General features: G+C 45.5%; 1 protein-coding gene across 10 annotated transcripts in view; it reads left to right on the plus strand.

Moving 5' to 3' along the window:
• The window catches only part of DHRS7B (dehydrogenase/reductase 7B), a 29496-nt gene that overhangs the window by 4931 nt on the left and 13023 nt on the right, over positions 1–11542 (plus strand). For 6 of the 10 annotated variants that reach the window (XM_058157277.1, XM_058157273.1, XM_058157276.1 and 3 more), the window contains 4 exons: positions 1834–1949; positions 4195–4405; positions 5515–5607; positions 6568–6720. In XM_058157277.1, coding sequence (XP_058013260.1) covers positions 1834–1949; positions 4195–4405; positions 5515–5607; positions 6568–6720 — 573 coding nt within the window. The other 4 variants (XR_009152092.1, XM_058157283.1, XM_058157282.1 and 1 more) reach the window with 4 other exon arrangements.

Consider the following 11542-nt stretch of genomic DNA (forward strand, 5'->3'; position numbering starts at 1 on the left):
TGGTCCACCACAGTAGTGAAATGCAAAATTTTTTGCTACCGGCTCTGTGGGTGTGGCTTGGTGGGCATGGCTTGGTGGTGGGGGTCATGTGACTGGATCGGCGTGACCAACTTTTTTTTTTTTTTTTACTTTTTAAAGCATTTTTTACTACCTATTCACCCGAACTGATAGTAAAAAAAATGCTTTAAAAAAGTAACAAAAAAGATTCCGACAATCACAGCTGTGCCACGCAATCGTCAGTACCTTTTTTTTTTAAAACTGTTTTTAAAGCATTTTTTTACTACTGATTCGGATGAAAAGGTAGTTAAAAAATGCTTTTAAAAAGTAAAAAAAAGGTTCCGACAATCACAGCTGTGCCACGCAATCATCAGTACCTTTTTTAAAAAAAAAAAAACTTTTTAAAGCATTTTTTTACTACTGATTAGGACGAAAAGATAGTAAAAAAATGCTTTTAAAAAGTAAAAAAAGGTTCTGACAATCACAGCTGTGCCACACAATCGTCAGTACCTTTTTTTAAAAAAACTTTTTAAAGCATTTTTTTACTACTGATTAGGACGAAAAGGTAGTAAAAAAATGCTTTTAAAAAGTAAAAAAAGGTTCCGACAATCACAGCTGTGCCACACAATCGTCAGTACCTTTTTTTTAAAACTTTTTAAAGCATTTTTTTACTACTGATTAGGAGGAAAAGGTAGTAAAAAATGCTTTTAAAAAGTAAAAAAGAGGTTCCGACAATCACAGCTGTGCCACACAATCGTCAATACCTTTTTTTTTTAAACTGTTTTTAAAGCATTTTTTTACTACTGATTCGGACGAAAAGGTAGTAAAAAAATGCTTTTAAAAAGTAAAAAAAAGGTTCCGACAATCACAGCTGTGCCACGCAATCGTCGGAACCTTTTTTTTTTTAAACTGTTTTTAAAGCATTTTTTTACTACTGATTCGGACGAAAAGGTAGCAAAAAAAAATGCTTTTAAAAAGTAAAAAAAAAAAGATTCCGACAATCACAGCTGTGCCACGCGATCGTCGGAACCTTTTTTTAAAAAACTTTTTTTAAAGCATTTTTTTATTACCAGTTCGGGCGAATAGGTAGTAAAAAATGCTTTTAAAATTTTTTTAAAAAAGGTTCTGACAATCACAGCTGTGCCACACGATCGTCAGAACCTTTTTTTAGTTTTTAAAGCATTTTTTTTACTACCGGTTTACCCGAACCCGTAGTTTTTTTATCACTACGGGTTCACCTGAACTGGAGCGAACCGGCAGCATTTCACCTCCTGGTCCACCATTTCTAAAGGGCATATCTGTTTGGATGGGCATCCCGGGCTTATACAATCAATCAAACAGACACACTCTCTCTTCCCGCTTTTTTTCTGGCCAGAATAGAATGAATAGAATAGAATTTTTTTTTTTTTATTGGCCAAGTGTGATTGGACACACAAGGAATTTGTCTTGGTGCAGATGCTCTCAGTGTACATAAAAGAAAAGATACGTTCATCAAGGTACAACATTTACAGCACAATTGATGGTCAATATATCAATATAAATCATAAGGATTGCCAGCAACAAGTTATAGTCATACAGTCATAAGTGGAAAGAGATTGGTGATGGGAACGATGAGAAGATTAATAGTAGTGCAGATTCAGTAAATAGTTTGACAGTGTTGAGGGAATTATTTGTTTAGCAGAGTGATGGCCTTCGGGAAAAAACTGTTCTTGTGTCTAGTTGTTCTGGTGTGCAGTGCTCTATAGCGTCGTTTTGAGGGTAGGAGTTGAAACAGTTTATGTCCAGGATGCGAGGGATCTGCAAATATTTTCACGGCCCTCTTCTTGATTCGTGCAGAATGCGCCAAAGCTTTCCATGCGGCAGGATCCCAATTGGTGCTGTGTGGCCGAAGTGGAGAGAGGCTTCAGGATGTTCTCCAGGAATTATCCGCTGCCGCTGACCCCCTCAAAAACGTGAGTCGTGGCGGAGAAGGGAAGAGGCAAGCTGGGAAACTGATATTGTTGCTCACACCTGCTTGACTTCGAGAATGGAGTGTCTTTCTGGGAAGTGGGCCTGTGTGAAATAACAGTTTATGGAGATTCTCAGTCCTCCAGGTCATGGTTGTCCCAACGGTGCTTTCCCAAGAGGCAACTGGACTTTCTGGTTTTCTCGTTCGAAGACGTTTCGCTTCTCATCCAAGAAGCTTCTTTGGCTCTGACTGGATGGTGGGGAATGGAAGGATTTATACTCCTTGCGGACAGAGCTGGTCATTTGCATCCTTTTTAGAGAGTCGTTGAGGCCACCTAGCTAAGAGTCTTTGGAGATTCTCAGTCATCCAGGTAACTGTTTCCAAGACCGCTGGTTACACCTTCAAGATCATCTCAATGGCCCGGAACCATCCCTCCCTACTTGCTCTTTCCAAGGCCTTTGGTCGTACCCGTTATATTGGTACATTGGTATATTGGTACATCCACTCATGTTCTTATCACGTATGCCCGATCCACCCCGGTAGTCTTTTTTCTCTCTACCTTTCACCTGACACCCATATATGCTCGTTACCGTTCCCCTCACCGGGGTAGACCATCTAGTCCGGGTGGAGCCCTATTCTTGGCTTTACATATCCCCTTTACGGCAACTGGACTTTCTTTGTTTTTCTTTGAAGATGTTTCTTTTCTCATCCAAGAAGCTTCTTCAGAACTCCTTCTTCAAGGTTGATGGAGATTCTCCGTCCTCCAGGTCATGGCTATCCCAAAGGTGCTTTTCCAAGAGGCAACTGGACTTTCTGGTTTTTCTTTGAAGATGGTTTGCTTCTCATCCAAAGGCTTCTTCAGCTCTGACTAGATGGTGGGGAACAGAAGGACTTATACTCCTTGCAGACAGCTGGTCATTTGCATTCTTTTAGAGGGTCGTTGAGGCCACTTGGAGGTTCATCTGCAGCAGTTCCAAGAGGACTCCACACCCATCGAATGACCCTGAGGACAGATCAACGCAATCCTAAATTGCATTAACAGAGGGATTCAATCAAGATCAAGTGAGGTACTAATACCACTCTATAAAGCCCTAGTAAGACCACACCTAGAGTACTGCGTCCAGTTTTGGTCACCACACTATAAAAAAGATGTTGAGACTCTAGAAAGAGTACAGAGAAGAGCAACCAAGATGATTAGGGGATGGAGGCTAAAACATGAAGAATGGTTGCAGGAACTGGGCATGGCTGGTCTAGTGAAGAGAAGGACCAGGGGAGACAGGATAGCATTCTCCAATAGTTGAGGGGCTGCCACAGAGAGGAGGGGGTCATGCTGTTTTCTAAGGCACCTGAAGGCCAGACAAGGAATAATGGATGGAAACTGACCAAGGAGAGATTCAACCTGGAAATAAGGAGGAATTTTCTGACAGTGAGAACAATCAACCCATGGAACTGAAGTTGCCTTCGGAAGTTGTGGGAGATTCATCACTGGAGGTTTTCAAGAAGAGACTGGACTGCCATTGGTCAGAAATTGTGTAGAGTCTCCTGCTTGGGTGGGGGGTTGACTAGATGACCTACAAGGTCCCTTCCAAGTCTGTTAATCTGTTTAAAAACAGTTACCTTTTGAAAAAGCACCTTTGGTACAGCAGTGGTGTATACACACCTCTGGTTCAGGAAGAATTAAATTTGAGTTTCTCTCCTTGTTCCTGATAATACATAGAAAGGTGATGTAGGTATACAGGTAAGTGCTCAACTTAACAACGTTTAATTTCAAAGTTACGGCACTGTAAAAAGTGATTTATGGCTGTTTTTCATACTTATGACCGTTGCGACATCCCCATGGTCACGTGGTCAGAATTCAGACGCTTGGCAACCAATTCATATTTATGACGCTTAGTGTCCCAGAGTCACTTTTTGCGACCTTCTGACAATCAGTAAGAGAAACCAGATTCACTTAACAGCCCCGCGTTACTAACTTAAGAGCTGCTGAAGTGATTCACTTAACAACTGTGGCAAGAAAGGCCGTAAAATGGGGCAAAACTCACTTCGCAAATAGGTTTTAGCATTTAGCCACGTTCGCATTGGCTAAACTCATTCAGCAATGGAAATTTTGGGCTCGTTGTGGTCATAAGCCAAGGGCTACCTGAACAATAGGAAGCTAGGCTGCAAATCCCGTAGCTGAAAAGGTTTGGGTGCGAAAAATGTTATGGGGGGGTTTGATTTTTTTTCCCCTCCTCCCTCAATTTGAACAGGGCCACAAGCATCACATGGTGGTTTTTGATCTCTCGGATATCAAAGCGGTAGTGAGTGCTGCGAAGGAGATTCTGAGCTGCGTGGATCACGTCGATATTTTAATCAACAATGCAGGGATCAGCTACCGGGGCACCATAATAGAGACCGTGATAGAGGTGGACCGGAAAGTGATGGAAACCAATTATTTTGGGCCGGTTGCTCTGACGAAAGGTAAGGCTCAAGGCGTTGATTTCCATTTCCAGGTGAGAAAGGACCCAAAAAAATTAAAAAATTAAAAATTAAAAAAAAATCAGATCCGAACAATGTAGCAAGATCATGAATTAAATAAATAACGGGAAGAATAGAATAAGAGACAAAGGGCAGGTAACCCTGGATTTAAAACCGCCGTTTTAGACGCTTGGCAACGGGAATGTGTTTGTGATGGTTGCAGCCGTCGTTTTTGGTATTTATAGCAATAGCCACAGCACTTAAGACTTATATGCCGCTTCGCAGTGCTTTTACAGCCCTCTCTAAGCAGCTTATAGATTCAGCATATTGCCCTCGACAATCTGGATCCCCGTTTGGAAGGATGGAAGGCTGAGTCAACCTTGAGCCGGTCGGGATCGAACTACCCACAGTCGGCAGTCAGCAGAAATTGTTTGCAGGACTGCATTCTAACTACTGCGTTACCGTGGCGAGGGAGGGAGGGGAGAGGAGGAAGAAGGAGAAAAGGGAGGGAGAGGAAAAATAAGGAAAGGAAGGAAAGAAGCAATAGGAAGGAAGGAGGGAGGGAGAAAAAGGAGGGAGAGAAAACAAAGGAAACAAGCAATAGCAACAGCACTTAGACTTATATACCGCTTCACAGTGCTTTTACAGCCCTCTCTAAGCGGTTTATAGATTCAGCGTCTTGCCCCCGACAGTCTGTGTCCCTGTTTGGTAGGGTGGAAGGCTGAGTCAACCTTGAGCCGGTCGGGATCGAACTACCCACAGCCGGCAGTCAGCAGAAATAGCCTGCAATACTGCATTCTAACCCCTGCGCCACCACTGCTCATATTTATAGTTGCATTGATGTATTTATGACAGTCGATCACATGATTCCTCATTTGGGACCTTTCAACCGGCAAAGTCAGTGCTTGTGGGGGGGGGAGCCGTATTCGCTTAATGGGTGTGTGATTCACTTAACAACCGTGCGCAATACTGAGTAAAACCAGGCGACTGAATGACTGCCTCGCTCAGCAATGGAAATGCTGCTCCCGATGGTCATCGTAAGTCGAGGATGACCTGCAGTTATTATGTTCGTCTTTGAAGGTCTTAATTTTTCTCCCCTCTTCCATTTCCAGCCCTCCTGCCTGCCATGATCAAGAGGAGGAAAGGGCACATCGTAACCATCAGCAGCGTGCAAGGCAAAATCAGCATTCCTTTCCGCTCAGCGTGTAAGTCCTCCCTTGTTGTGGGCTCGCGTCGCTATTAAGGGCCGTCTTTAAGCTGTGCGGTTTTGTGTTTTTAATTCGCTGGCTTAATCCTTCGGGGACTGGGCAGCTGACCATCAAATTTGAAAGACAGAGGCAACAGTGGTGCGGCTCTCTGTTGGAGCACTCTAGCACTTGGCGCCTTAGCACTGAGCAGTGGCTCAGTGGCTGAGACGCTGAGCTCGTCGATCGAAAGGTCGGCAGTTCAGCGGTTCGAATCCCTAGTGCCGCGTAACGGAGTGAGCTCCTGTTACTTGTCCCGGCTTCTGCCAACCTAGCAGTTCGAAAAGACGTAAAAAATGCAAGTAGAAAAAATAGGGACCACCTTTGGTGGGAAGGAAACAGCGTTCCGTGCGCCTTTGGCATTGAGTCATGCCGGCCACATGACCACGGAGACGTCTTCAGACAGCGCTGGCTCTTCGGCTTTGAAACGGAGATGAGCACCGCCCCCTAGAGTCGGGAACGACTAGCACATAGCATGAGGGGAATCTTTACCTTTAGCATAAATCTATTTCAAGCTAAATATTCATTCAGCTAGCCATACGCTTTTGGGAATCGAACCCGGGCTACTTGCAGAGTTTGTCACGAAAGTGACTGCCTGCGAAGGCCCCTACATTGGGGCTGAAAGGCGAAAGCAGAAGCAGTATTGCTCTGTCCCATAGTTGGGTAGACCAGATTGCCCTGATAGACTGGTCTCACCAGGAAAAAACAAAACAAAACAATCTTTCCCCTGGTGTAGCTGACAAAGCGAGGAGAGCCCGTGGCTTAGAGGTTAATACATCTACCTAATACGCAAGTAGCCCTCTTGGTTTGGTCCTTCGCAACAGTCCCAGTTTCTGATGTAGCCGCCTTTGGGAAAATCAATTGCCCAACCCCTGCTGTAGGCTGGTGATCTACCCTTCCCATCTCCTTCACCCTCTTCAGATGCGGCCTCCAAACACGCAACTCAAGCTTTTTTTGACTGCTTGCGAGCCGAAGTGGAGCGATTCAACATCGAAGTGACGGTTGTCAGTCCCGGCTACATCCAGACCAACCTTTCGCTCAACGCGGTCACGTCCGACGGATCTCAGTACGGAGGTGAGGGTCGGTTCTCCTCGCCGGGGGGGGGGGGGGGGCACCAACGGTCTGCCAATCAAGGAGGCGGTTTGTGTATTCATTTATCCAGCCCTCTCCCCCCACAAGCCCAGCAATTAGGTTGTAAAAAAAAACAACCCACTGAACCGTACAGACGTAACGGTGTCGAGACGCTGAAAGGCTTACGGTAGGGGAGGCTGTCCCCAGCTTTTGAGGGCTGCTGGGCCCATCTGGAATTCGGCAAAGACGTTACGGGCGCTCCTCAGAATGGCAGATTGGGCCAGTCACGAACGGGCATTTAGTATCCCCCCCCCCCTCCAAAGAGGCCGTTGAGCTACGCTCGCCTAAATCTAAGAACGCACCTGGGGTCCCCCTTGAGCCTTGGGCATTGCTGGCAAAGCAGATGAGCTTCGAGGCTGCCTGTCCTGCTTTGCAGAACGGCTGCTTCCTTTATAACAAAAAAATTACAATTACAATGGAATTTGGAGGGCTAAAGGCCGATTCATGAGCCCTAGCTTTCCCGCAGGAAAGCCTTGATTTATGAGCACGACCAAATTCCCGTTGCTAGACGAAGACAGTTCAGTGAATTCTGCCCCGTTTATACCACCTCTTTGCCAACCGTTGTTAAGGGAGTCACTGCAGCTATTAAGTTAGTAACAGACTTCTTGTTAAGTGAATCTGGCTGCCCAAAAGGTGGATTTCGTGACTCCAGGAAACTGCGACCGTCATAAATACAAGCTAGTGGCCAAGCGTCCGAATTTTGAGGGTATGACTTAAAGGGATGCTTGTAACCGTTGTGAGGAAAAAACGGCCATTAAGTCAGTTTTTTAAAGCGCCGTTGTAACCTCGAGTGGTCATTAAATGAACGGTTAAGTCGAGGACTAGCTAAAAGTCTGTAGAGATTCTCAGTCATCCAGGTCATGGTTGTCCCAAAGGTGCTTTTTTTCAGGAGGCAACTGGACTTTCTTGGGTTTTTTTTTTCTTTTGAAGATGTTTTGCTTCTCATCCAAACAGCTTCTTCAGCTCCGACTGGATGGTGGGGAATGGAAGGATTTATATCCCTTGCAGACGGAGTTGGTCGTTTGCATCCTTTTTAGAGGGTCGTTGAGGCCACTTGGAGGTTTATCTGTGTCCTCAGGGTCACCTGAGTGGAGCTCCTGGTTCCTGTAGTCTGCAGTTTTTTCCCTCTGGAAATCCCTTCCTACTCCCACGCCATTCCAAGGGTGTTCATCCCAAATTGCATAGCTAAAAATCTGCCGAGATTCTCAGTCATCCAGGTCACGGTTGTCCAAAGGCGCTTTTTTTCAGGAGGCAACGGGACTTTCTACTTTTAGATACAATTTGGGACGAGCACCCTTTCAATGGTGTTGAGAGTAGGAATGGATTTCCAGAGGGAAAAATTGCGGAACGCAGGAACCATTTGAACCTCCAAGTGGCCTCAACGACCCTCTAAAAAGGATGCAAACGACCAGCTCTGTCTGCAAGGAGTATAAATCCTTCCCTTCCCCACCCATCCAAGTCAGAGCTAAAGAAGCTCCTGGGCTGAGAAGCGAAACGTCTTCACGAGAAAAAAGCAAGAAAGGTCCAGTTGCCTCCTGAAAAAAAAAAAGGCACCTTTGGGCCAGGAACTCTCTTTCCGTCTGCTCGTCTGTGGCAGCGAGAAAGCTCTCCGCTGCTTAAAAAAATGCGTGCTCAATTTCTATACGATGCAGTGATGGACAAGACCACCAGCGAAGGCAAGACCGCCGCAGATGTGGCTCGACTGGTCCTGAACGCCGTGGGGGAGAAGAAAAAGGAGGTGTTGGCGGCCACTGGTTTGCTACCCACCCTGGCGGTCTACCTCCGGCCGCTCTTCCCCACCGTCTTCTTCACCCTCATGGCCAGGAGAGCTCGGAAGGAGAAGAAAGACAAGGAATCCTAGCCGCCACCCACCCATAGACTTCGCCATTGTCAAAAGTGTGGATCGAAGCTGCTAGGTATCGTATCTTAACATCGACGGAGAACTGCAGGAGTTGAACATTTCCATCCTTCGCTGCACTTAAAGAGGCGGATTTTTTTTTTGGTCTGGGGACGAGAAGCTTCGCCCACAAAACGTTTTCAGGCCCTGCCAAGCGTTTTCTGTATATAATATGCAAGAGGTTAATGCTTAGCCAGATTTAAGGAATGGAAGGTGCCCGGCCGACATTCTGCTTTCCCGCTCGGTGGGCCTTCAGAAGACAACGGTGCCATTAATAGCTGGATATTTTGAGTTCTTTTTCTCGCCGGTCTTCCAAGCTTACCTTTTACACTTCTTTTGTAAACGGGAGAGGGGAAAAATATGAGTCGCTCTCCATAGGTACCGTGTTTTCCCCGAAAATAAAGACCCAACCGGAAAAAATAAGCCCTGCATGGTTTTTCAGGATGCTCGTAATATAAGCCCTACCCCAGAAATAAGCCCCAGTGAAGATCATCAGGGATCTTAACAGGGATCAAGGGACCCAGTGGCTAAGACGCTGAGCTTGTTGATCGAAAGGTCGGCAGTTCAGCGGTTCGAATCCCTAGCGCCACCTAATGGGGTGAGCACCCGTTACTTGTCCCAGCGTCTGCCAACCTAGCAGTTCGAAAGCAAGTAAAAAAAATGCAAATAGAAAAATAGGGACCACTTTTGGTGGACAGGTAACAGCGTTCTGTGCTCCTCTGGCGTTGAGTCATGCCGGCCACATGACCACGGAGACGTCTTCGGACAGTGCTGGCTCTTCGGCTTTGAAACGGAGATGAGCACCGCCCCCTAGAGTCAGGAAGGACTGGGGCATATGCACAAGGGCAACCTTTACCTTTAAGATCATCAGCCAGACGGACGTATTTAGTGTTTCGTGTTTCTCCGAAAAGAAGACCTCACTGGAAAATAACCCCTAATAATGTGTCTTTTGGAGCAAAAATTAATATATGACCCGGTCTTATTTTCAGGGAAACGCAGTATTAAAATATTCCGTTAAAAGAAAATGGCAGGGATGCCATTTACGGGAAACTTAAAAGATCTTTAGTATGTAAGATAGAGAAATTACTACATATATCTCATTAAACTACAATGGGTTTTTTTTCTTTTGACTGGTATGGTGTGCCAGCATAGCCCAGGGTTCAATAAACCGTGGCTTAGCATGACATGCAAAACTAATGTTTATATGTTTGTCTCTCTTAAAAGATCTCAAAAAGCTTGGACAGTGGTGAAATCTGCAGTGGGTTATGACCATTTTTTGCACTTACGGCTATCAGAGCATCTCCAGTCATGGGATTTACATTCTGATGCTTGTCAGCCGACTCACATTTATGACGGTCGCGGTGTCCCGGATCAGGTGATTTCCTTTTGCGACCTTCTGACAATCAAAGCCGATGGGGAAGCCAGATTCACTCAACAACCGTGTGACTAATTTAACAACGGCTGTGATTCACTTAAGAGCTGTGGCAAGGAAGGTCGTAAGATGGGGCAAAACTCGGTTCACAAATTTCTCACTCGGCAACATCAATCTGGGGCTCATTTGCGGTCGCGCCCCAATTTTGGTCATGTGACCTTGTGGATGCGGCGATGATTATTACATTATCAAGTCACTTTTTTCAGCGCCATCGTAACTTCTCACTCGCTAAACGGTTGTAAGTCGAGGACTATCAGTTCTCCGCCTTTTCTACTCTAACCCTTAGCAGTTTTCAAACAGCCGAAACCTCAAAACGAGCTCGCCCTTCCGCAATGCAAATCATTTCAGTGTTAAATCCATTCATGGGACCATCTGCTGCTTCCCTGCTCCTCAGATCCAGAGCCTTGGTAACATCTGCTTGCACGTTTCTGGGGGAAATAAATTTATACGGCTATAAATAACAGAACCACTCAGTGTGTTTACTTTGAGATCAGGGACGATCAGGGACTCTCTGCCAAACAGAAGCTGGGGATTATTTCATCACTCTTTCTCCGCCTTTTTGTTTTTAAGAAAAATTGCTTGCACTAAATAAGATTTGAAGGAAATATGCCGTATTTTTTAGAGTACAAGACACACCTTTCCCCCCCCCCCCAAAAAAAGAGGGTGAAAATCTGAGTGCGTCTTATACTCTGAATGTAGCCCAGCTTCTCAAACGGAGGTTTCAGAGGCTGAAAAAAGCATCAGAAATGGAGCTTCAGAAAAAAAGCCCCCAAATAGAGCTTCAGAAAAGAAGCCCCCAAACAGAGCTTCAGAGGCTTTTTTTCTGAAGGTTTTGGAGGCTTTCAGAGGCAGAAAAAAGTTTTTTCTGAAACCGAGTTTCAGAGGCAGGAAAAAAAAGCCAAAAAAAAGCAAGGCATATAGAGCTCACAACCAAGGAACCTGCTGCAAAATTCACCTCTAGGAACAGCTGATTGGGGGTATTCCGGGAGGCCGATCCACCTGCCAATCAGCTGTTTTCTTATTTTCCTCCCAAAAAACTAAGGTGCGTCTTATACTCTGAAAAATACGGTATTCGATTACCTAACTGCTCTTGCATGGGGGGGGGGAGAAAGTGCCACGGCAAGGAGAAGCCACGGGGCTTCCTCGGTGTAGCAGCTGCTGTATCCGGAAAGCTACAGGATCTTAAGTGTTGACCAAGTGGCTCTACTGGCGAGAAGCTTGAAAGGGGCTCGATTCCTAGTTCTAGATTCCAAAAAGCTAAAAATGGCACCCATGTCTGGCTTTTGCCCCCGTGGGAAGCCATTTTGAGGGTCCTTTACCAAACAGTAGTCACAAGGCAGGGAAATATACCTGCACACAGTACAATTTAAATCTCACTAAAACGCTGAGCTTAACCTTTCTGTACAGGCAGAATAAGATACTTGGGAGATTTATCT

This window comes from Ahaetulla prasina, chromosome 14, assembly GCF_028640845.1.
Source record: "Ahaetulla prasina isolate Xishuangbanna chromosome 14, ASM2864084v1, whole genome shotgun sequence".
Classification (NCBI taxonomy): Eukaryota; Metazoa; Chordata; class Lepidosauria; order Squamata; family Colubridae; genus Ahaetulla; species Ahaetulla prasina.